The sequence below is a fragment of the Oncorhynchus mykiss genome, chromosome 11 (assembly GCF_057628025.1).
Source record: "Oncorhynchus mykiss isolate SJ-2025 chromosome 11, ASM5762802v1, whole genome shotgun sequence".
NCBI classification, from domain to species: Eukaryota; Metazoa; Chordata; class Actinopteri; order Salmoniformes; family Salmonidae; genus Oncorhynchus; species Oncorhynchus mykiss.
In genome coordinates this window covers 74,452,220-74,476,897 of record NC_143032.1, presented here as the reverse complement: position 1 = coordinate 74,476,897, position 24,678 = coordinate 74,452,220, and the positions used below count along the sequence as shown (strand labels likewise).

At 43.5% G+C, this 24,678-nt stretch overlaps 1 protein-coding gene and 1 pseudogene across 3 annotated transcripts in view; one reads left to right on the top strand and one right to left on the bottom strand.

Annotated features, from left to right (window-relative positions):
• The window catches only part of LOC110536361 (neural proliferation differentiation and control protein 1), a 45,647-nt gene extending 33,657 nt beyond the window's left edge, over positions 1 to 11,990 (top strand). The window contains exons 3-9 of one of the 2 annotated variants that reach the window (XM_021622107.3): positions 3,063 to 3,158; positions 3,358 to 3,582; positions 7,490 to 7,556; positions 7,743 to 7,827; positions 8,138 to 8,217; positions 8,600 to 8,699; positions 8,973 to 11,990. In XM_021622107.3, coding sequence (XP_021477782.1) covers positions 3,063 to 3,158; positions 3,358 to 3,582; positions 7,490 to 7,556; positions 7,743 to 7,827; positions 8,138 to 8,217; positions 8,600 to 8,699; positions 8,973 to 9,044 — 725 coding nt within the window. In that variant the 3' untranslated portion in view covers positions 9,045 to 11,990. The remainder of the gene's footprint in view (positions 1 to 3,062; positions 3,159 to 3,357; positions 3,583 to 7,489; positions 7,557 to 7,742; positions 7,828 to 8,137; positions 8,218 to 8,599; positions 8,700 to 8,972) is intronic. The other variant, XM_090189156.1, reaches the window with a different exon arrangement.
• Positions 11,991 to 12,841: 851 nt separating this feature from the next.
• On the bottom strand, positions 12,842 to 14,421 carry LOC110536648 (alpha-(1,3)-fucosyltransferase 7 pseudogene; annotated as a pseudogene). Its single transcript, XR_016484314.1, has one exon. The product of XR_016484314.1 is annotated as an alpha-(1,3)-fucosyltransferase 7 pseudogene (transcript).
• Between the last annotated feature and the right edge of the window lie 10,257 nt (positions 14,422 to 24,678).

Sequence of the window (24,678 nt, the reverse complement as noted above, 5' to 3'; positions counted from 1 at the left end):
GGTATATCAGACCGTATACCACGAGTATGACAACATTTTATTTTTACTGCTCTAATTATGTTGGTAACAAGTTTATAATAGCAATAAGGCACCTCTGGGGGGGTTGGTGGAATATGGTCAATATACCATGGCTAAGGGCTGTGTCCAGGCACTCCATGTTGCATCGTGGATAAGAACATCCCTTAAGGATGGTATATTTGCCATATACCACACCCCATCGGGCCTTATTGCTTCATTATAAAACAGGTTGTTTGGATCCTGAATGCAGAATGGTTGTTATTCACCACGATCCCCGTGTAATGCATGTTATTAGTTCCATTTGAATTATCAATATGCATCCACTGTCCCACAGTCCAGCCAGACAATTGATCAACTTCATCTCCCCTGGCATCTAGACACTGTCTTCCCATGCTCATAGCCTAGCATTTGGTTTGCAACAGTTTGGGTTGGTTCGATCCCGGGCTGTATCACAACCGGCCGCGATCGGGAGTCTCATAGGACGGCGCAATTTGGCCCAGCGTTGTCCGCGTTAGGGGGAGGGTTTGGCCCAGCGTTGTCCGGGTTAGGGGAGGGTTTGGCCCAGCGTTGTCTGGGTTAGGGGAGGGTTTGGCCCAGCTTTGTCTGGGTTAGGGTAGGGTTTGGCCCAGCTTTGTCTGGGTTAGGGGAGGGTTTGGCCCAGCTTTGTCTGGGTTAGGGGAGGGTTTGGCCCAGCGTTGTCTGGGTTAGGGGAGGGTTTGGCCCAGCGTTGTCTGGGTTAGGGGAGGGTTTGGCCCAGCTTTGTCTGGGTTAGGGGAGGGTTTGGCCGGGGTAGGCTGACACTCATACCTGTGCAGCATTGTTGCAGCTTTTTTCTTGGCTTGGCTTCGGTCCTAAGAAAAGGCCTTAGTCAGGTGTTATTCTCACGATAATCCCCGGATTCTCCTGCCTTAATGCTTAATGGTGCATTTACATGACATTATGTAATTCCGTATGGTAGCCATGTTGGGTCCCTATTAAAATGTGTTTCTTCTGGAGTCAAGTAGCAGAGACTCTGCATTTCCTTTAGTCAGCTGTGGTTTCCTGTTGATCTCCTGACCCACAGCATTTCTATTAATAAGATCATACCATGCATTCAGTAAAGTATTCAGACCCCTTCACTTTTTTCACATTTTGTTACGCAACAGCCTTTTTATCAAATTGATGAAATTGTTTCTTTCACCCTCATCAATCTACACACAATACCCCATAACAACAAGACAAAGCAAAAACAGGTTAGACATTTTTGCTCATTTATAAAAAATTGAAAACAAAAATATTTAAAACATAAACATACTTATTTATTTACCTAAGTATTCAGACCCTTTGCTATGAGAATCAAAATTGTGCTCGGGTGCATCCTGTTTCCATTGATCATCCTTGAGATGTTTCTCCAACTTGGAGTCCACCTGTGGTAAATTCAATTGATTAGACATGACTTGGAAAGGCACACACCTATCTATATATGTTCTCACAGTTGACACTGCATGTCAGAGCAAAAACCAAGCCATGAGGTCGAAGGAATTATCTGTAGAGCTCCGAGACAGGATTGTGTCGAGGCACAGATCTGGGGAAGGGTACCAAAACATTTCTGCATCATTGATGGTCGCCAACAACACAGTGGCCTCATTCTTAAATGGAAGAAGTTTGGAACCACCAGGACTCTTCCTAGAGATGGATGCCTGGCCAAACTGAGCAATTGGGGGAGAAGGGACATGGTCAGGGAGGTGACCAAGAACCTGATGGTCACACTGACACAGCTCCAGAGTTCCTCTGTGGAGATGGGAGAACCTTCCAGAAGGACAACCGTCTATGCAGAGCTCCACCTATCTGGCCTTTATGGTAGAGTGGCCAGACGGAAGCCACTCCTCAGTAAAAGGCACATGACAGCCCACTTGGAGTTGGCAAAAAGGCACCTAAAGGACTCTCAGACCATGAGAAACAAGATTATCTGGTCTGATGAGATCAAGATTGAATTGTTTGGCATGAATGCCAAGCGTCATGTTTGGAGGATACCTGGCACGATCCCTATGGTGAAGCATGGTGGTGGCAGCATCCTGTGGGGATATTTTTCAGTGGCAGGGACTGGAAAACTAGTCAGGATCAAGGGAAAGATGAACAGAACAAAGTAGAGATCCTTGATGAAAACCTGCTCCAGAGCCTACAGGGCCTCATACTGAGGCGAAGGTTCACCTTCCAACAGGACAACAACCCTAAGCACACAGCCAAGACAATGCAGGAGTGTCTTTGAGTGGCCCAACCAGAGCTCGTACTTGAACCCCATCAAACATCTCTGTAGAGACCAGAATATAGCTGTGCAGTGACGCTCCCCATCCAACCTGACAGCGCTTGCGAGGATCTGCAGAGAAGAATTGGAGAAACTACCCAAATACAGGTGTGCCAAGCTTGTAGTGTCGTACCCAAGAAGATTCAATGATGTAATCGCTGCCAAAGGTGCTTCAACAAACTACTGAGTAGAGTAAAGGGTCTGAATACTATGTAAATGTGATATTTCCATTTTTCAAAAGTTTCTAAAAAACAGTTTTTGCTTTTCATTATGGGGTATTGTGTGTAGATGGGGGGTGGGGGGCTATTTAATCCATTTTAGAATAAAGCTGTAGCGTAACAAAATGTGGGAAAAGTCAAGGGGTCAGAATACTTTCCAAATCCACTGTATAGTATGAATAGACACTGGATCTATTCAGTACAGTGGCTATGACTGTATTTCATAGTGTTTCATTCTGTATGGATATAAGTAGTTGATTAGGTGTAGCCTATGTTGTCAGCATCTGATGACTGATTTGTTGTGGACAATCAGTCTCCATAGGCACTCTGTATGGTGTAGTATGAGGTCATCATTGGTGATTGTAGATCTGAGTCAAACCTGGAATCATTGGGATGGTTGAGGATGATTCATTATCTCTCTCCCATCCTCTCCTCTCCTTCACTCGCATGGAAAATCTGAAATTCCATTAGAAATGCTGCCTCATCATTGTGTAATCATTGAAACCCAGTGACCCACATCTTCTGTCTCCTTTTTGATGCAGGCAAAGTGACCACTTTCCCTGAAGTGGACGAGGAGATAGACTTCCTGTCCACCATCATCAGCCAACAGGAGACTGAATCAGGTTTCAGACATCCAGGTGAGAGGACAAACCTTTGGCTCGTCCCAAAGGGTGCTACTTCAGAAGGTTTGATTGACTAAGATTTTACTAAATTGCAAATAGTATTAACATAATGTGACCAGTAATACCATACCATTTGCTAAGTTAGTAGTAGATGTCGTTTTGCCTTGCTATCAATTACCATTTAATGATATTTTATTTTTGTATCTCCTCCTAGCTTCTTCCTTTCAGGATGTTCCTAAAGTCAAGGAGGAGGAGGATGACAGATCAATGATCCTCACCCAACGGCCTACCACAGAGCAGCCTACTACACACAGCGCCACTACAGCCCCTCCACCCACCTCTATCACTACAGCCAACACCACCACTACCAGCCACGCCACAGCAGTACGCAGCGGTCCCCTGATCATCCCTTACCCCTCCAACAGCCGAGTGTTTATCAGTATGTAACCTTAATCCTCAGTCCCAGTTGACCCATTTTTTGAATGACAACCATGATTCCCTGATCTGTGTTGAGAATTAATTTCTCCGCATCCTGCTGCTCTTGTGAATGCTGCTCTGACTGTCACTGCTCTTGTGAATGCTGCTCTGACTGACACTGCTCTTGTGAATGCTGCTCTGACTGACACTGCTCTTGTGAATGCTGCTCTGACTGACACTGCTCTTGTGAATGCTGCTCTGACTGACACTGCTCTTGTGAATGCTGCTCTGACTGACACTGCTCTTGTGAATGCTGCTCTGACTGACACTGTTCTTGTGAATGCTGCTCTGACTGACACTGCTCTTGTGAATGCTGCTCTGACTGACACTGCTCTTGTGAATGCTGCTCTGACTGACACTGCTCTTGTGAATGCTGCTCTGACTGACACTGCTCTTGTGAATGCTGCTCTGACTGACACTGCTCTTGTGAATGCTGCTCTGACTGACACTGCTCTTGTGAATGCTGCTCTGACTGACACTGCTCTTGTGAATGCTGCTCTGACTGACACTGCTCTTGTGAATGCTGCTCTGACTGTCACTGCTCTTGTGAATGCTGCTCTGACTGACACTGCTCTTGTGAATGCTGCTCTGACTGACACTGCTCTTGTGAATGCTGCTCTGACTGACACTGCTCTTGTGAATGCTGCTCTGACTGACACTGCTCTTGTGAATGCTGCTCTGACTGACACTGCTCTTGTGAATGCTGCTCTGACTGACACTGCTCTTGTGAATGCTGCTCTGACTGTCACTGCTCTTGTGAATGCTGCTCTGACTGACACTGCTCTTGTGAATGCTGCTCTGACTGACACTGCTCTTGTGAATGCTGCTCTGACTGACACTGCTCTTGTGAATGCTGCTCTGACTGACACTGCTCTTGTGAATGCTGCTCTGACTGACACTGCTCTTGTGAATGCTGCTCTAACTGACACTGCTCTTGTGAATGCTGCTCTGACTGACACTGCTCTTGTGAATGCTGCTCTGACTGACACTGCTCTTGTGAATGCTGCTCTGACTGACACTGCTCTTGTGAATGCTGCTCTGACTGACACTGCTCTTGTGAATGCTGCTCTGACTGTCACTGCTCTTGTGAATGCTGCTCTGACTGACACTGCTCTTGTGAATGCTGCTCTGACTGACACTGCTCTTGTGAATGCTGCTCTGACTGACACTGCTCTTGTGAATGCTGCTCTGACTGACACTGCTCTTGTGAATGCTGCTCTGACTGACACTTCTCTTGTGAATGCTGCTCTGACTGACACTGCTCTTGTGAATGCTGCTCTGACTGACACTGCTCTTGTGAATGCTGCTCTGACTGTCACTGCTCTTGTGAATGCTGCTCTGACTGACACTGCTCTTGTGAATGCTGCTCTGACTGACACTGCTCTTGTGAATGCTGCTCTGACTGACACTGCTCTTGTGAATGCTGCTCTGACTGACACTGCTCTTGTGAATGCTGCTCTGACTGACACTTCTCTTGTGAATGCTGCTCTGACTGACACTGCTCTTGTGAATGCTGCTCTGACTGACACTGCTCTTGTGAATGCTGCTCTGACTGACACTGCTCTTGTGAATGCTGCTCTGACTCTCACTGCTCTTGTGAATGCTGCTCTGACTGACACTGCTCTTGTGAATGCTGCTCTGACTGACACTGCTCTTGTGAATGCTGCTCTGACTGACACTGCTCTTGTGAATGCTGCTCTGACTGACACTTCTCTTGTGAATGCTGCTCTGACTGACACTGCTCTTGTGAATGCTGCTCTGACTGACACTGCTCTTGTGAATGCTGCTCTGACTGTCACTGCTCTTGTGAATGCTGCTCTGACTGACACTGCTCTTGTGAATGCTGCTCTGACTGACACTGCTCTTGTGAATGCTGCTCTGACTGACACTGCTCTTGTGAATGCTGCTCTGACTGACACTGCTCTTGTGAATGCTGCTCTGACTGTCACTGCTCTTGTGAATGCTGCTCTGATTGACACTGCTCTTGTGAATGCTGCTCTGACTGACACTGCTCTTGTGAATGCTGCTCTGACTGTCACTGCTCTTGTGAATGCTGCTCTGACTGTCACTGCTCTTGCCTATTAATATTGACAATTTGCGGATGGACTCTTTCCTGTCCTCCTTTCTCGTACATGGGTGAATCTTAATTGTATTTCCTTGTTTCCTCACATCGTCCCTCCTCGTCTCCCTCTCTAAGCACGTTCAAGTAGAAGATCGGAGGTTCCAATGAGAAAGGATGCGAGGAATCAAGGAAATAAACTCAGCAAAAAAAGAAATGTCCTCTCACTGTCAACTATGTTTATTTTCAGCAAACTTAATGTGTGTAAATATTTGTATGAACATAAGATTCAACAACTGAGACATAAACTGAACAAGTTCCACAGACATGTGACTAACAGAAATTGAATAATGTGTCCCTGAACAAAGGGGGGGTCAAAATCAAAAGTAACAGTCAGTATCTGGTGTGACCACCAGCTGCATTAGGTACTGCAGTGCATCTCCTCATGGACTGCACCATATTTGCCAGTTCTTGCTGTGAGATGTTACCCCACTCTTCCACCAAGGCACCTTCAAGTTCCCGGACATTTCTGGGGGCAATGGTCCTAGCCCTCACCCTCCGATCCAACAGGTCCCAGACATGCTCAATGGGATTGAGATCCTGGCTCTTCACTGGCCATGGCATAACACAGACATTCCTGTCTTACAGGAATTCACGCACAGAACGAGCAGTATGGCTGGTGGCATTGTCATGCTGGAGGGTCATGTCAGGATGAGCCTCCAGGAAGGGTACCACATGAGGGAGGAAGATGTCTTCCCTGTAATGCACAGCGTTGAGATTGCCTGCAATGACAACAAGCTCAGTCCATTGACGCTGTGACACACCGCCCCAGACCATGACGGACCCTCTACTTTCAAATCGATCCCGCTCCAGAATACAGGCCTCGGTGTAACGCTCTTTCCTTCGACGATAAAAGCAAATCCGCCCATCACCCCTGGTGAGACAAACCACGACTCATCAGTGAAGAGCACTTCTTGCCAGTCCTGTCTGGTCCAGCGACGATGGGTTTGTACCCATAGGCAACGTTGTTGCCGGTGATGTCTGGTGAGGACCTGCCTTACAACATGCCTACAAGCCCTCAGTCCAGCCTCTCTCAGCCTATTGCGCACAATCTGAGCACTGATGGAGGGATTGTTCTTTCCTGGTGTAACTCGGACAGTTGTTGTTGCCAACATGTACCTGTCCCGCAGGTGTGATGTTCGGATGTACCGATCCTGTGCAGGTGTTGCGAGGATGATAAGCTGTCCGTCCTCTCTCCCTGTGGCGCTGTTTTAGGCATCTCACAGTACAGACATTGCAATTTATTGCCCTGGCCACATCTGCAGTCCTCATGCCTCCTTGCAGCATGCTTAAGGCACATTCACGTGGATAAGCAGGGACCCTGGGCATCTTTATTTTTGTGTTTTTCAGAGTTAGTAGAAAGGCCTCTTTAGTATCCTAAGTTGTAATAACTGTGACCTTAATTGCCTACTGTCTGTAAGCTTAGTGTCTTAACGACCGTTCCACAGGTGCATGGTCATTCATTCTTTATGGTTCATTGAACAAGCATGGGAAACAATGTTTAAACCCTTTACAATGACGATCTGTGAAGTTATTTGGATTTTTACAAATTATCTTTGAAAGATGGGGTCCTGAAAAAGGGACGTTTCTTTTTTTTTGTTGCTGAGTTTACAATTGAGATGCACCCCACAAACACCCACTTCCTTACTGTCTCCCCACCTGATCTGTTCCTGGTATTCTGGGTAATATGTCTTCCTCTGCCAGATGTTTCTTCCTCTTCTCCTGACAGCCTTTCTCTATCTCTTCACAGTCATGACCAGTGTGTTTTTGGTTGTGGGGTCTGTTGCCTTGCTCTTGGCTGCTGTCTGTTGGATCAGGTAAAACTCTACATCTGTTTTGCACTGATACCAGCTATGTGGAAGAATGGTCTGCGATAACTGTGATACGTGGTTGTTGTTCCCTACTTCACTTAGTTAAATGTACTGACTCATTTTAATAATTGTCATGTTATTTAATAATGTGGTTATGGGAAACTGACCATGATGTCCCCCATCTTATCCCAGGTTGCAGAGAGGTGTGCGGCTGGCTCAGAAGGTCGACTACCCAGCTTATGGGGGGATGGGGCCCCATTCCTATGACAATGATGTGGTATGTACAGCAGAACACACAATCACACAAAGTCATGGTTACAACAGATAATATTCATGTCAGTGAAGAAAGTATTTTTTTTTTCATGTTATTTTATACATTTCATGAATTGCCATCTGTTTATTTTATCTCCTTAATTGTATTGTTTTACTGTAAAACTATTTTTTATTTTCAATAAATCTAAAGTTTGATTTGATAACATACTAATCACATGGGAACAAACATATCTTCTGTACAATAAATGTTATACTGAATACTTCTGGTTGAGAGCCATGTCATCTCGGGCCCTCCCTCTGTGTCCTGCCTGCAGCTTGGGGATAGGAGGCTGGCTCAGAGTGCCCAGATGTACCACTACCAACACCAGAAACAGCAGATGCTCTGCCTGGAGAAGTGAGTCATACCCCACATGGCCTTCTGTCTGTCTTTTAACCAGACATATCTGTCTGCCAGTTTAGTCTGCTCTCTGACCCTGGCTGTCTAAAAATGTTACTAGCTGTCCATTTCTTGCTTCCTGATTCTCCTTCAACTCCTTTCAAAGCTAATTGGTGGAGGTCCAAGGTCCCATGTTTTTTAAGAGGATTTGAGGGGGTATGGAGGAAGTAAGCTGTAAATGTTTCCAGACACTGGCTTTGTCTCCCTCCTCTTCCCTCTCTTCTCCTTCCCTGTCCTCCTGTCAGTCTGTATCGGTGTTCTCCTCTGTGAATGGTGGGTTGGGATGTTATGTGATGTGGTTGGATACCTCCATGACTCAGTGTTTTTCCTTTGTCTCCAGACACAGGGATGAACCCAAGGTGCCTGACTCCGGGGCCACGTCAGATGAGGAGAATGAGGATGGGGATTTCACGGTATACGAGTGCCCTGGACTGGCCCCGGTAAGAGACGGACATACCTGATGCACATACAGTGTACTGCACAGCCATGCAGTACAATAGCAGACAGACATGGAGAGGCAGCGATGGCTGATATCCAATATATATTTACCTTTAGTTAAATGCTGTACATTTAGTTTACATACATTTCTACTTACAATAGGCTACAGATACACACATTTTGTTGTTTTAGCTGTGTAATAACTTACTCTTCTCTCCTTTCTTTCGCTCTCTCTTTTTCTATCTTTCTTTCTCCTTCTCTCTTTTGCTCTCTAGACAGGAGAGATGGAGGTGAAGAATCCTTTGTTTGATGACTCTACCCTTTACCTTCAGAGGAGCCACAAGTAACCCTGACAACTCTGGACATTCTGATATGCACCTATAAAACATACCACCCTACATGTACAGGAAGATCAAATCATACTCACTCCCTTGCACACCTACAAACACACATCAGGTTTCTCTGTCTGACCTTTTGACCTGTCCCACATGATACACTACTTACACTGAAGGGCTGGTGACGAGGAGGAGGAGGAGGACTGTATGAACATTATATCTGAATGACCGACTGACGTGAATCTCCTCTTGAAACAGACTGATATCTGGGACCAATGACGTCTCACACTCTCAGAAACCCTACATGATCTTTAAGCTTTCCGTCTGGCCTATCATAACCATGCCTTGTTTTGTTGTATGTTAACTCTGTTATCTCTTGTGGATTTGATTCTGTAATATCCTCTGTTTTTTCTGTCAAACGTGCACAACCAACTGACTGTTTTTCGTGTTCTGTTGAAAAATGTTCTACGGTGTGCACTAATGAATACTACCCTGCTTCATACGACAGATACCGACAGAAAGGTTCAGGAAGAGAGCAGAGAAGAACTACATTGAAAAAATAAATGTTATTGGTCTGTGGGTGTATGATTTATTACATTACACAATCTGTGGAGACTAACGTTGATACTTGCATCATACTTTTGAATGTTACCCAGACCATGACTTACAGTGAACTATACAGGCCAATGTCCAAACCACAAACCTTTAGTAATAGTGAACAGGAAGATTGTGTTGGAGGCACACACTTTGTGCAGAATGTGAAATTGAATAACCATTCCAGATACAAGTTTCCTAAATCATAGCCTGCAGTATGACCCAGACTCCTGGACTAAAAAGCATTGATAATCTCAGTTGAAAATTCAGTTGAGGAATAGGCTTAACCTGGGTCTGGGAACTGGTCCTATAAATCATTCTGGAACTGCAGATGTTAGGCCATATGCCTTTGAAACAGAGCTGGAGCACAGTGGGAATATGCCAATTTATCAAGCTGTTAATAGTAATCATTGGCAGACTAAATATCTGTGTCCCAAATGACACCCTATTCTCTACATGGTGCCCTTCTTTTGCCAGCGCATTATATCGACCCCGGTCAGAAGTAGTGCACTACAGTATGTGGAGAATATGGTGTCATTAATGACGCATTCCGAAGATCTGGATCAACTCATCTTTGACTTTCTTCATTACCAAAAAGTTGTTTTTATTTTGTTCTTACATACAAAGGTGATTTTAATGTTTCATAAATGTACACATGCAGTATGTATGGTAAACCTTTACGCTTTGTTACGTAGCCATTATAGTCTCAGTATCAATGGTCCCTCTATGCATGACTTGATGATGCTGTGCTCTGCTGAAAAAGGGATACAATTCAATATGCATTTATGATCCTTACAAGTTTCTTGTGTAAACTTGCTTATGATGATATTTAAATAACTTGAATGATTTCAAAGGAATTTGGAACTTCTTTACAGAACTCTGAAACAGAGCAACCCCACTATGTACATACATATACACAGTGCTTGACTTGGGCAGGAGCTTGCTGGAGTACCGGCACCTCAACTGCTTGAGCTCCTGTTCCTCTTATATAGAATATTAGCTCAAAAGTATTGTGGAGCTCCTGCATCTAAATATAAACAGTACCGGCACCCAGAATGAGTACCGGAACATATTTCAGTCCAAGTAAAGCACTGAATATACCGTATCAAACAAACACATGGCTTGTCCCATGATTTGTGATGTTATTTATGTAAATAGCCACTGATGTGTACTGTACAGAGAGATGGCAACCTGGCTCTAATGATGTATTTGTACACATTGTTATTCTATATTTCTGATTGCTGTGTCAAATAAACCTTTTTTTCTTTAGCCTAGTGTGCCTCCAAAATGGCACCCTATTCCGTATATAGGGTATTGCTTTTGACGAATGCCCTATAGTTTTTGGTCAAATGTAGTGCACTATATAAGGAATAGGGTGCCATTTTGGATGTACATTAGAGTCTGTTCAGAAGTTGCCTATTGCGGTTATTTCTCAGGAAAGCGTGTTGTTATTAGCTCTTTTATTTACTTAGGACAACTCCACACAACTATATTTCGGTATTTGTTTCATTAGTCCATTGTTGACATAGTCCCAAAATATTTTGCATTTCAGCAATCAATTTTCAAAATGCATATAAATACAGCTGGTATGATGCATCGAGCATCATATGATGCTGCGTTTTGGATCATGATGCAAAATGCGTCATACTGGCTATATTTCTGTATAGTTGTGTATATATATATACATATACAACTTCTAAATATATATAGAAGTTGTATGTCTTCATTGCTGACATACAAAACATTTTGGGACTATATCAACCATGGACTAATGAAAAAAAAACTAGTTTTCGGGTGGAATTTTCGGGTGGAACTGTTCCCCTAACTCTGCCTCCACTCTCTCTGAAGAACAGTGAAGTGGTCCGACACATACAGTAATGGGTGCAGATGCTTTGATTTTCCTTTTTGGTCCTCAAGAACAATGTATGTGAGACAGAAAGAGTATTGGACTCGTAGAATGGACCCATTCATTGATGTAGGCCTAGATTACTGGTAAAGATGAACATCAAACCTAAACCTTCTTTGGCTGCTACCATATAGTTACCATATACCTACATCAATATTGTCCCCTAGGGTTGCAAAATGCAAATAACATTTCCCAGGTTTTCCAGAAATTTGAGTTTGATGGATTGAAAGTTGCTCTTTGTTTTCTCTCATGAATGTGGATGGTTATACATCTCCAGGACTCCCCTTTTAAACAGTAAAACCACCCTCTCTAAATAACGACACACCAGATGAATTAACACACCAACCCTGAGAGATGACCGACCTCTTTCACTACTACTGGAATTGCTGGACATGATGCATGTAAACATTTCAGAGATGAACATTGGAAAATAAATATTTATATTATCTTCACTGCAACATGGTCTGCTGTGCTGTTTTCTTTAATGATATGATAGACAATCTTGTTGCAAGCTGATCAACTGTCTTGGCTCTCGTGAGAGAGAAGCAAAATATATGTTAATAGCTGATCTAGCCTTAAAAACAAGTGATGAGGTAAAAAGCATATTGTTATCGGTTCAAGTTCATTCAATTTTTAGGTAATCCTGACCTCTGGTGGTCAGAGCTGTTTATTGCATGTTCTGTTATTGGTGGATTGTTCCCTGAATCCATAGACATTGATATGATAAAGCAACATCCCCTCAGTATCTAGACCAGAAACTGTTTTTTTTGCATACGAAATGGCAACCTAATTGTGATGCATATGATTTAATTATAGGAATACCCTATAAAATGCACTATGTAGGGAATAGGGCACCACCTTGGTGTGTGATCTGCATTGACACTAGAAATGAAATCATATGCATCACAATTAGTCAAAGTTACATTCGGATACAGAGGAGTACGGTTGAATTGAGTGACATACAGAACTTTCAATGCACAGTCATTTCTCTGAGACGGGTTGTTTACATTTAGTATTTGTACAGGGTTTTTGTTTGTGGTTTGTGGTCGACCCAGAAACATTTGGAGGAGAGGGATCCAGGCAGAAATGACTGGGAGCGGCCTCAACTGGTGTGACCTGGAAAAACTTGCCCCGAACCGAGTGAGATGGCGGACATTCATCAACTGCCTATGAAGGGTATGAACTGTACCGTAGAGTATTGTGTGTAGCCAAATACTGAGAGAAAAAAATCCTTGAAAGCTTACCCTCAGTATTACTGCTGGGAAAGAAATGTCCTTGTGCCATTTAAATAGAATTATGAGCCAGCTTACAGGGTTGTGTAATGTTTTTATTTGTGGCAATTCTTGGTCTTGTAAAGGCTGGAATGTCGTCAATGGGACCTTAAATGTGATCGGACACTGTGGGTACACATTCATACTTACTCTTCCCTTCTTTAAGTTGTTTTTAAGTTGTGATTTTTCTGTGGTGTTTCTGCATTGGGGACCAAAATGCAATGTTGTAATGGATGTTTAAGTTACACACTATCACAACAATGCAGAAATTAATGTATTTCACGTTTTACCTGTGACATTTTGTGTGTGAACGAACTGGCCCTGTTGTAAGTACAGCCCATCAAAGGTTGTTGAACATGTCTTTTCACTGTTGTTTTTTTAAAATTTCTTAAACTTACCTATTTTTTTACTTAACAATTGCACTGTTACCAAATAACTTGCAGTAAAAGCAGTTTTTGCCTGTTATCTATTGGCCCATCCATCCAGATCATAGTACACCTTTTTAGCTGGCAGTCTGTGATAGATGATACAGATATTACAGAGCCTCTCTCTCCAGTCTGTGTATGTCTTGATTTCATGGGTCTGACGCCACTTGAAGTAAGCCTCATAACGCCCTCTGTCTGTGGCCAGCTGCTGTAGGAAGGCAGCCAGCCGCTCTGTGCTGCTGAAGTCACTGACATGGATGAACGAGCCTGAGGGCACCAAGGCCTCATAGTTAGACCGAGAGGGCCCCAGAACCACGGGTACTGCCCCTGCTTGGTAGGCATTCCTCCACAGCTTCTCAGTGATGTAGTCTATGGCCACCGAATTCTCAAAGGCCAGGTAGAAGTTACAGCGGCCAATGGTGGGTATCAGACTTTGGTCGGTCAGTGGCCTCTTTAGCCAGCGGCCATACACCTCTATAGGAATGTACTTCCTTAGGCTCTGGTAGACTTGACTCCTGGCATGGTCAGGGCTGTAGTTGCTGACCACCCAGCTGGCCAGGCAAGCCCCTTTCTTAGGGATCACATAGCTGCTGCTGTTGCTGTTTGGTGGAACGAGAACTTCCACCGTCTTCCCATAGGGCATTGGTACATCAGCGTCTGCTCGGTAGCTCATGGTCCAGTTGAACAGTCCTTTGTATTGGGTCAGGTTGCCGTTGTTCACCGGGGGCTCCAGGGAGAGCCAGAGCCAGCCCTGGGAGGCCGGCCGTGGGAGATGGAGAGGCAGGGCGGAGCGACCCGTCCTCAGCTCATGGTGGTGGAAGACCACCACGTCTGCCTGAGGGTACAGGGAGGTGTTGTCACTGAGGAGGCAGCCTTGGATACCGTACTCGTCTCTGCAAATGTCTCCCTCCAGGCTGTAGTGGCGGCTGAAGGGCCAGTGCCACAGCAGAATGGTGAGGTTCCTGAGGTGGTGTTGATGAGTGGTCCCTATCTCAGCCTGCAGCCTCTTGTGGAGCAAGTACAAGGAGATGCTGACGATCATGATGCCGGAGAGGAACAGGGGCATGGAGGCAGCCATCTCTGACTCAGGGGATGACAGGCAAGCAACACACTGACTGGTACAATTGCAGCGTACTTTAGTTTAGTCCACAATCACACAATCTCCTTGGGATTTTTACTGTAGTAGTGTGGTATTTCCTCCCTGGTAAGACAAAAATAAATGAGTATCCAATCAGGGGTGTAGTGGAGGGTACACACAAATAAACACAGTTTACCCACCTTTTGTGGAAAAATGAATTGAAAAGCGTTACTTTTTTTACCGTGACTGGTGATCAGAGTTTACTCACCTCCTTGTTTTACCACTAAATCACTGTATAATGCAGAAAATGCTTACCTTTCCACAAACATAGGCACAGACACATGCAAACACACACGAAAGCATATGCACTATACACACACATACACATGGATTTTGTACTGTATATACGGAAGTCGGAAGATTCGGAAGATCGGAAGTCGGAAGATTACATACACCTTAGCCAAATCTATTTAAACTCAGTTTAACACAAGTCCTGACATTTAATCCTAGTAAAAAAATCACCACTTTATTTTAAGAATGTGAAATGTCAGAATAATGGTAGAGAGAATGATTTATTTCAGCTTTTATTTTTTTCATCACATTCCCAGTGGGTCAGACGTTTACATACACTCAATGGTAGCATTGCATTTAAATTGTTTAACTTGGGTCAAACGTTTCCGGTAGCCTTCCACAAGCTTCCCACAACAAGTTGGGTGAATTTTTTCCCATTCCTCCTGACAGAGCTGGTGTAACTGAGTCAGGTTTGTAGGCCTCCTTGCTCGCGCACGCTTTTTCAGTTCTGCCCACAAATTGTATATAGGATTGCGGTCAGGGCTTTGTGATGGATACTCCAATACCTTGACTTTGTTGTCCATCAGCCATTTTGCCACAACTTTGGAAGAATGCTTGGGGTCATTGTCCATTTGGAAGACCCATTTGCGAGCAAGCTTTAACTGATACCTTGAGATGTTGCTTCAATATATCCACGTAATTTTCATTCCTCGTGATGCCATCTATTTTGTGAAGTGCACCAGTCCCTCCTGCAGCAAAGCACCTCCACAACATGATGCTGCCACCCCCGTGCTTCACGGTTGGGATGCTGTTCTTCGGCTTGCAAGCCTCCCCCTTTTTCCTCCAAACATAACGATGGTCGTTATGGTCAAGCATTTCTATATTTGTTTCATCAAACAAGAGGACATTTCTCCAAAAAGTACGATCTTTGTCCCCATGTCCAGTTACAAACCGTAGTCTGGCTTTTTTATGGTGATTTTGGAGCAGTGGCTTCTTCCTTGCTGAGCGGCCTTTCAGGTTATGTCGATATAGGACTCGTTTTACTGTGGATATAGATACTTTTTTACCTGTTTCCTCCAGCATCTTCACAAGGTCCTTTGCTGTTGTTCTGGGATTGATTTGCACTTTTCGCACCAAAGTACATTCATCTCTAGGAGACAGAATGCGTCTCCTTCCTGAGCGGTGTGACGGCTGCGTGACCCCATGGTGTTTATACTTGCGTATTATTGTTTGTACAGATGAACGTGGTACCTTCAGGCATTTGGAAATTGCTCCCAAGGATGAACCAGACCTGTGGAGGTTTACAATTTTTTTCAGAGGTCATGGCTGATTACTTTTAATTTTCCCAAGATGTCAAGCAAAGAGGCACTGAGTTTGAAGCTAGGCCTTGAAATACATCCACAGGTACACCTCCAATGATGTCAATTAACCTATCAGAAGCTTTTAAAGCCATGACATAATTTTCTGGAATTTTCCAAGCTGTTTAAAGGCACAGTCAACTCAGTGTATGTTAACTTCTGACCCACTGGAATTGTGATACAGTTATAAGTGAAATCATCTGTCTGTAAACAATTGTTGGAAAAATGACTTGTGACATGCACAAAGTAGATGTCCTAACCGACTTGCCAAAACTATAGTTTGTTGACAAGAAATGTGTGTAGTGGTTGAAAAACGAGTTTTAATGACTCCAACATAAGTGCATGCAAACTTCCGACTTCAACTGTTTGTGGTAGTGGTGGACTATTTTCTCATTGTAGAATAATATTGAAGACATCAAAACTATGAAATAACACATATAGAATAATGTAGAAACCAAAAAAGTGTTAAACAAATCAAAATATAGTTTATATTTGAGATTCTTCAAATAGACACATTTGCCTCGATGACTGTTTTGCCCACTCTTGGCATTCTCTCAACCAGCTTCATGAGGTAGTCACCTGGAATGCATTTCAATTAACAGCTGTGCCTTCTTAAAAGTTAATTAATGGAAGTAATGTGTTTGAGCCAATCAGTTGTGTTGTGACAAGGTAGAGGGATATACAGAAGATAGACCTATTTGTTAAAATACCAAGTTCCTATTATGGCAATAACAGCTCAAATACGCAAAGAGAAATGACAGTCCATCATTACTTTAAGACATGAAGTTCAGTCAATACTGAACATTTCAAGAACTTTGAAAGTTTCTTCAAGTGCAAACATCAAGCTCTATAATTAAACTGACTCTCATGAGGACCGCCACAGGAAAGGATGACTCAGAGTTACCTCTGCTGCAGAGGATGAGTTCATTAGAGTTACCAGCCTCAGAAATTGGAGCCCAAATAAATGCTTCACGGAGTTCAAGTAACAGACACATCTCAACATCAACTGTTCAGAGGAGACTGCATGAATCAGGCCTTCATGGTCGAAATACTGCAAAGAAACCACTACTAAAAGACACCTATAAGAAGAAGAGACTTGCTTGGGCCAAGAAACACAAGCAATGGACATTTGGTCTCAAGTCCAAATTGGCGATTTTTGGTTCCGACCTCATGTGTCTTTGTGAGACGCGGTGTGGGTGAACGGATGATCTCCACATTTGTATTTCACACCGGAAAGCATGTGGGTGGAGGTGTGGTGGTGCTTTGCTGGTGACACCATCTGTAATTTATTTAGAATTCAAGGCACACTTCACCAGCATGTCTACCACGGCATTCTGCAACAATACGCAGTCCCATCTGGTTTGGGCTTAGTGGGACTATTGTATGTTTTTCAACAGGACAATGACCCAACACACCTCCAGGCTGTCTATGGGCTATTTCGCCAATAATGATAGTGATGGAGTGCTGCATCAGTTAACCTGGCCTCCACAGTCCCCCTACCTCAACCAAATTGAGATGTTTTGGGATGAGTCAGACCGGAGAGTGAAGGAAAAGCAAATGTGGGAACTCCTTCAAGACGGTTGGAAAAGCATTCCAGGTGAAGCTGGTTGAGAGAATGCCAAGAGTGTGCAAAGCTGTCATCAAGGCAAATATAAAATGTATAATTGATTTGTTTAACACTTTTTTAGTTACTACATGATCCCATATGTGGTATTTAATCGTTTTGATGACTTCACTATTATTCTATAATGTATAACGTCACTTTTTCTTTTTTGGAACATGACCTTACCCAGATGAACACCACATTCCATTCCAAGCCTTTTATCAACACCGGGATATGTAAACTCTCCGCTGGTCTCATAGACTAGACGTAATATAGTACATGTGCATCAGTGACACTCAAATTAGTATGATATGTAAGGTAACATAACTCTTATCCAGAGCAACTTACAGGAGCAATTAGGGTTAAGTGCCTTGCTCAAGGGCACATCGCCAGATTTTTCAGCTAGTCAGCTTAATGATTCAAACCAGCAACAATTCAGTGACTGGCCCTGCAATACTTAACCGCTACTTGCCGCCCTACATACTGTAAGTCATATGGTTACTTAAGACAAAAATGAAAGTGTGGTGGTTTTCAACTACTTGCGACTTTTTAGTTGCAACTACCTAGCATGTAAAAAAAACTACTTAGCATGTCAGCTAACCCTTCTCCTAACCCTAACCTTGACCCTTTAACCTAACTCCTAAAATTAACCCTAACCTTAACTCTAACCCCTAGCCTAGCTAGCGTTAGCCACCAAGCTTTTGACTGTAACATACAGTTCGGACACACCTATTCATTCAATGGTTTTTCTATATTTTTACTTTTTTCTACATTGTATAATAACATTGAAGACATCAAAAGAATGAAATAACACATGGAATCATGTAGTAACCAAAAATGTATTATATTTTAAATTCTTCAAATGAGCCACCATTTGCCTTGGTGACAGCTTTTCACACTCTTGGCATTCTCTCAAGCAGCTTCATAAGGAATGTTCCAACAGTCTTGAACAAGTTCCCACATATGCTGAGCACTTGTTGGCTGCTCTTCCTTTACTCTGCAGTCCAACTCATCCCAAACCATCTCAATTAGTTAGAGCAATTTGGTTGAGGTCGGGGGATTGTGGAGGCCAGGTCATCTGATGCAGCACTTCATCACTGTCCTTCTTGGTCAAGCAGCTTCATAAGGAATGTTCCAACAGTCTTGAACAAGTTCCCACATATGCTGAGCACTTGTTGGCTGCTCTTCCTTTACTCTGCAGTCCAACTCATCCCAAACCATCTCAATTAGTTAGAGCAATTTGGTTGAGGTCGGGGGATTGTGGAGGCCAGGTCATCTGATGCAGCACTTCATCACTGTCCTTCTTGGTCAAATAGCCTGGAGGTGTGCTGGGTCATTGTCCTGTTGAAAAACAAATGATAGTCCCACTAAACGCATACCAGATGGGATTGCGTATTGCTGCAGAATGCTGTGGTAGCCAAGCTGATGAATTGTGCCTTGAATTCTAAATAAATCACTGACAGTGTCACCAGAAAAGCACTCCCACACGTTTCACTGTGGGAACCACACATGCAAAGATCATCCGCTCACCTACTCTGCGTCTCACAAAGACACGGCGGTTGGAACCAAAAATGTCATATTTAGACTCATCAGACCAAATGGCAGATTTCCACATGTCTAACATCCATTTCTCGTGTTTCTTGGCCCAAGCAAGTCTCTTCTTATTATTGGTGTCCTATAGTAGTGGTTTCTTTGCAGCAATTAGACCATGAAGTCCTGATTCACGCAGTCTCCTCTGAACAGTTGATGTTGAGATGTCTGTTACTTGAACTCCGTGAGTTCTTGAAATGTTCAGTATTGACCGACCTTCATGTCTTAAAGTAATGATAAACTGTCGTTTCTCTTAGCTTATTTGAGCTGTTTTGGCCATAATATGGACGTTGTATTTCACCAAATAGGGCTATCTTCTGTATACCACCCCTACATTGTCACAACACAACGGATTGGCTCAAACTCAATAAAAAGGAAAGTAATTCAACAAATTCACTTTTAACAAGGCACACCTGTTAATTGAAATGCATTCCAGGTAACCACCTCATGAAGCTGGTTAAAGAATCTCAAATATAAAACATATTTTTTGGTTACTACATGATTCCATATGTGTTATTTCATAGTTTTGATGTCTTCACTATTATTCTACAATGTAGAGAATAGTACAAATAAAGAAAACCCTTGAATGAGTAGATGTGTCCAAACTTTTGACTGGTACTGTATATTTCCCGCAAATTTGTAACATATAGTATCTTTTTCAAATTCGTAACGTATTGTATGTTTTGCAATTTCATAACATATAATACAAATCATAATTCATAACATATCATACAAAATGAGTTATGTACATCCACAAGTTAATACATACTAAAGTGTTTTACGTAAAGAATAATACAAAATGCTCTGAGACCAGGTTGAAACGCTACATGTCACAGAGATGACCTTCCTCATGACACCTGTGCTCAGCAAACCTACCAGTTAAGAGTGTTGGGCAAGTAATCGACAGGTCGCTGGTTCCAATCCCTGAACCGGCAAGGTGGAAAAATCTGCCGTTCTGCCTTTGAGCAAGGCAGTTAACCCCCAACAACAACTGCTCCCTGGGCACTGATGATGTCGATTAAGGCAGCCCCCCACATCTCTCCGCTTCAGAGACACATTTCGGTTGAATGCATTTAGTGGTACAACTTAATAGGTATTCCCTTTCCCAGTGGTCTCAGTGTTTTCTGTCTTTTGGAGGTAAGACTCACTGAAACTGACTTCCTTCTCGAAGATGATTTAAGAAGTGGCACATAACAGTGGGTAGGAAATCCTGTCTTGGCCTTTATTTTCACTCCTCTTTCACATCATCTCTCTGTTCTCTCACAACACGCACACATGCCACAACCACACCCCTGTAACTTTTTGACAGTCATATGGACACTACTATGAGGCTATAGGGCACTATTGTAGCTAGTCTAGAATGAGAATAAATGTAGCTATTTACATTGCAGCCACTTATAGATCCAGTTCCTGGAACTTGTTTTGCAGAGATGTAGCTCATACGTTAGCCTATGCACCACCAAACAACTACAATAATGAAATAATATTTGAATATTCTCATCCAAAAATGTCAATCTTTAGATTTTTGGATAGTAGCACAATGTCAGAGTCAGTTGTTCTGGTTTTGTAGTTTCATCTGTTCTGCATTCATTTCATGTGTTCTGCATTCATTTCATATATTCTGCATTCATTTAATCTGTTCTGCATTCATTTAATCTGTTCTGCATTCATTTAATCTGTTCTGCATTCATTTAATCTGTTCTGCATTCATTTAATCTGTTCTGCATTCATTTCATATGTTCAAACTTTCCTTTTTTGACAGTATTGGATTTTAGTTAGAACATTTTTCCCCAGTCGTAACCTGAGCCGTGTTCTCAGACGAATGACTTCAGATGAGGGCACCAAGGGTGTGACTTTCAGATCACTAAACCACAATGTTTTCCTGTTATTGGTACATATGGAGAGTAAAGAGGTACCACAGTATAACTATAATACACTGCTCAAAAAAATAAAGGGAACACTTAAACAACACAATGTAACTCCAAGTCAATCACACTTCTGTGAAATCAAACTGTCCACTTAGGAAGCAACACTGATTGACAATACATTTCACATGCTGTTGTGCAAATGGAATAGACAACAGGTGGAAATTATAGGCAATTAGCAAGACACCCCCAATAAAGGAGTGGTTCTGCAGGTGGTGACCACAGACCACTTCTCAGTTCCTATGCTTCCTGGCTGATGTTTTGGTCACTTTTGAATGCTGGCGGTGCTTTCACTCTAGTGGTAGCATGAGACGGAGTCTACAACCCACACAAGTGGCTCAGGTAGTGCAGCTCATCCAGGATGGCACATCAATGCGAGCTGTGGCAAGAAGGTTTTCTGTGTCTGTCAGCGTAGTGTCCAGAGCATGGAGGCGCTACCAGGAGACAGGCCAGTACATCAGGAGACGTGGAGGAGGCCGTAGGAGGGCAACAACCCAGCAGCAGGACCGCTACCTCCGCCTTTGTGCAAGGAGGAGCAGGAGGAGCACTGCCAAAGCCCTGCAAAATGACCTCCAGCAGGCCACAAATGTGGGGGTTGTGCTTACAGCCCAACACCGTGCAGGACGTTTGGCATTTGCCAGAGAACACCAAGATTGGCAAATTCGCCACTGGCGCCCTGTGCTCTTCACAGATGAAAGCAGGTTCACACTGAGCACATGTGACAGACGTGACAGTCTGGAGACGCCGTGGAGAACGTTCTGCTGCCTGCAACATCCTCCAGCATGACCGATTTGGCGGTGGGTCAGTCATGGTGTGGGGTGGCATTTCTTTGGGGGCCGCACAGCCCTCCATGTGCTCGCCAGAGGTAGCCTGACTGCCATTAGCTACCGAGATGAGATCCTCAGACCCCCTGTGAGACCATATGCTGGTGCGGTTGGCCCTGGGTTCCTCCTAATGCAAGTCAATGCTAGACCTCATGTGGTTGGAGTGTGTCAGCAGTTCCTGCAAGAGGAAGGCATTGATGCTATGGACTGGCCCGCCCATTCCCCAGACCTGAATCCAATTGAGCACATCTGAGACATCATGTCTCGCTCCATCCACCAACACCACGTTGCACCACAGACTGTCCAGGAGTTGGCGGATGCTTTAGTCCAGGTCTGGGAGGAGATCCCTCAGGAGACCATCCGCCACTTCATCAGGAGCATGCCCAGGCGTTGTAGGGAGGTCATACAGGCACGTGGAGGCCACACACACACTACTTAGCCTCATTTTGACTTGTTTTAAGGACATTACATCAAAGTTGGATCAGCCTGTAGTGTGGTTTTCCACTTTAATTTTGAGTGTGACTCCAAATCCAGACCTCCATGGGTTGATACATTTGATTTCCATTGATAATTTTTGTGTGATTTTGTTGTCAGCACATTCAACTATGTAAAGAAAAAAGTATGTAATAAGAATATTTAATTCATTCAGATCTAGGATGTGTTATTTTAGTGTTCCCTTTATTTTGAGCAGTGTATAATGGTGGACGGTTGGCTAGCTGTTAAATGTTTGTTTTTTAAACGTGGTTTTTCCAAAAATGTTTACTCATGGACTCCTATGTCACGCTATGAGTGTGTGTATGTGTGTGCATGTGTGTGAGAGAGAGAGAGATTTTACAGAGGTGTAGATGGACAGTCATGTATAAAATAAAATTAAAATTAAATACAAATAGGGATCTGGAAAGTCCAAAATAAGATTCCTAGTCATGCATAATCACAGAATGATCCATGCTGACAGTTAATTCCCTGTCCAGTGAGCCAGTATCTAGCTCCTGTGGTCCTGGATCGCCATGGCCAGATGTTGCATGCTTGTTTGGGTAGATTTATAGAGCTTTGTGAAATTCTAAGCCAAGCAGAGAGATTTGCATGTGACATCACTCTAGGATTGGAAAGTCATAACTGTTTCCAAGTGAAGCTTATCTTCTGTGACCTCTACTGAAGCCTACTGTTTAATATATTTTACACAGTTAATAAAGCAATAATAAACCAAGGAGCGTTGAAGACAGATACATTTACAAGGTGTATTTATGTTAATTAGCAACCTATGATGTTTGAGAAGAAACTATCTACGGATCTACTCACATCAGATCATTCCCACTGGGCACACAGTGTTTGAATCAACGTTGTTTCCACATCATTTCAATTACATTACATTGAACCAACTTGGAATAGACTCAAAAGTAATGTTTAATGAGTCCATGTCTCCCACATTGCCATGTAATACTGAGTAATAGTGGTACCAACATAGAGATGTTCAGGTCTTTAATTAATTATTAATTCAATTAATGAAACAATACAAAACTTCAGCATTTCTACCTGTTCCCAGGCATGTCCAAAGCAAATTCTTAACTACTGCTGTCATCTTAGTGGTCTTTTCGTACATTTGTACATTTTATAAAATTGTACTGCTACAATTGTTAAGCCTTTTCTCTTTATCTAGAGCAGCACTGCCTAGGGAATAAAGCACCATTTGGGATATGACCAAAGTAGTGATCTACTTGCTATCAAGGGAAAGCAGGGGTAAAAGCTTAGAGAAATGCCGCTCAATGGTTTATTGTGAAGCAAATAGTAAACATGAACCTTGTTTTATTGTTGTTGTTATAGTTTATTTATTGGATAAAAACAAAGTTTAAATGTTAGTCCTTTTCAAGCCTTGAATTTTTTTTTAACAATTTTGACATTTATAAGTATTATCAGACAGCTCTTTGACCTTAGATAGCCTGAGGGTTTGGGTCACCGGAGCCTGAGGGTTTGGGTCACCGGAGCCTGAGGGTTTGGGTCAAAGGAGCCTGAGGGTTTGGGTCAAAGGAGCCTGAGGGTTTGGGTCACAGGAGCCTGAGGGTTTGGGTCACAGGAGCCTGAGGGTTTGGGTCACAGGAACCTGAGGGTTTGGGTCACAGGAGCCTGAGGGTTTGGGTCACAGGAGCCTGAGGGTTTGGGTCACAGGAGCCTGAGGGTTTGGGTCACAGGAACCTGAGGGTTTGGGTCACAGGAGCCTGAGGGTTTGGGTCACAGGGGCCTGAGGGTATGGGTCACAGGAGCCTGAGGGTTTGGGTCACAGGAGCCTGAGGGTTTGGGTCACAGGCCGGACTTGCACACTGGGTACACATGTCAGTTCAACAATTTGTTTGAGTTGTCAACTAACAATGTGAAATCAACAAAACATTTCACTCTATCATTGGATTTAGGTTAAAAGTTGGGTGAACAAAATATGAAATCCCCTTACCTTGTTGACTTTCTTTCACATTGAATTTATTTATTGAAATGATGTGGAAACAGTTTTTTCCCAGTGTGGGGGGGGGTTCAGTTCAACCAGTTTTTGCCCAGTGGGGGGGGGTTCAGTTCAACCAGTTTTTGCCCTGTGGGGGGTTTCAGTTCAACCAGTTTTTGCCCAGTGGGGGGGGGTTCAGTTCAACCAGTTTTTGCCCAGTGGGGGGGGGGGGGGGGGGGGGGGGGGGGGGGTCAGTTCAACCAGTTTTTGCCCAGTGGGGAGGGGGGGGGGGGTTCAGTTCAACCAGTTTTTGCCCAGTGGGGGGGGGGGGGGGGGGTTCAGTTCAACCAGTT